The sequence below is a fragment of the Lepidothrix coronata genome, unplaced genomic scaffold (assembly GCF_001604755.1).
Source record: "Lepidothrix coronata isolate B3197 unplaced genomic scaffold, Lepidothrix_coronata-1.0 Scaffold305, whole genome shotgun sequence".
Lineage (NCBI taxonomy): Eukaryota > Metazoa > Chordata > Aves > Passeriformes > Pipridae > Lepidothrix > Lepidothrix coronata.
The window spans coordinates 965,766-966,932 of NW_016690485.1; the positions used below are offsets into that span (position 1 = coordinate 965,766).

A 1,167-nucleotide genomic window follows, 5' to 3' on the forward strand; every position below is an offset into this window, starting at 1 on the left:
GAGCCAAAGGCCACCACAGGGACCTGGTGACCTGCCAGCGGGGTTGGGGGTCACCCTGGGAGTCCCTGTGCCCCCACAGCGGAGGGGGGGGTGCAGAAGGTCCCCTCTCCAAAGCTGCATGACGTCAGTGAGCCAAAGGCCACCACAGGGACCTGGTGACCTGCCAGCGGGGTTGGGGGTCACCCTGGGAGTCCCTGTGCCCCCACAGCGGAGGGGGGGGTGCAGAAGGTCCCCTCTCCAAAGCTGCATGACGTCAGTGAGCCAAAGGCCACCACAGGGACCTGGTGACCTGCCAGCGGGGTTGGGGGTCACCCTGGGAGTCCCTGTGCCCCCACAGCGGAGGGGGGGGTGCAGAAGGTCCCCTCCCCAAAGCTGCATGACGTCAGTGAGCCAAAGGGCACCACAGGGACCTGGTGACCTGCCAGCAGGGATGGGGGTCACCCCTCAAAGTGGGGGTCACCCCCCTGGGCCCACTCCCCCACTTGGAGGTGAGGGGGTGCCGAGGGTCCCCTCCCCACAGCTCCATGGTATCAGCAAGCCAAGGGCCACCGTGACGTCACAGGGACCTGCTGGCAGGCATGGGGGGCACCCCTGGACGGGGGGGCACCCCGGGGGTCCCCGTGCCCCTACTCACCGTAGAGCCCAATCATTGTTTCCAAGATTAAAACCCTCTCCGCTAAAATCTTCAGCGCCTCCCGGAGCTGGTGCAAACCCTCCCCCTGGGGACGAGAGAGGCAGGGCTGGGGGGGGCTGCACCCCCCACGGCCCCATGCCACCCCCCCGGGGGCAGCACGGAGGGGACACGGGGACAGCCCCCCCTCCTGGCACCCCCCAGCTCACCGTGACACCGGGGGAAGGACTGGGGGTACCTGGGGGGGGTCTGAGCCCACCCTGTGCCCCCAGCACGGCTCTGTGCCCCCCTGTGCTGGGGGTGGGGTCACCGGGGGGCTGGGGATGTGCCACATCATCCCATTCGGGTGACATTGGCACCGGGCACAGCTGGGGACCCCCAGCGCCATTATTGGGGTCCCAGGGACAAGCTGTGGGGCACTGGGCACAGCTGGGGACCCCTAGTGCCATCCTTGGGGTGGTGGGGATGAGACATGGCACTGGGGACCCCCATGCCATCACTGGGGTCCCAGGGACAAGCTGTGGGGCACTGGGCAC

At 68.6% G+C, this 1,167-nt stretch overlaps 1 protein-coding gene across 1 annotated transcript in view; it reads right to left on the bottom strand.

The window, feature by feature from the left end:
• Positions 1–407: 407 nt before the first annotated feature.
• Positions 408–1,167, bottom strand: part of EMID1 (EMI domain containing 1) — a 3,229-nt gene continuing 2,469 nt past the window's right edge. The window contains exon 6 of the mRNA XM_017837451.1: positions 408–719. Coding sequence (XP_017692940.1) covers positions 627–719 — 93 coding nt within the window. The 3' untranslated portion in view covers positions 408–626. The remainder of the gene's footprint in view (positions 720–1,167) is intronic.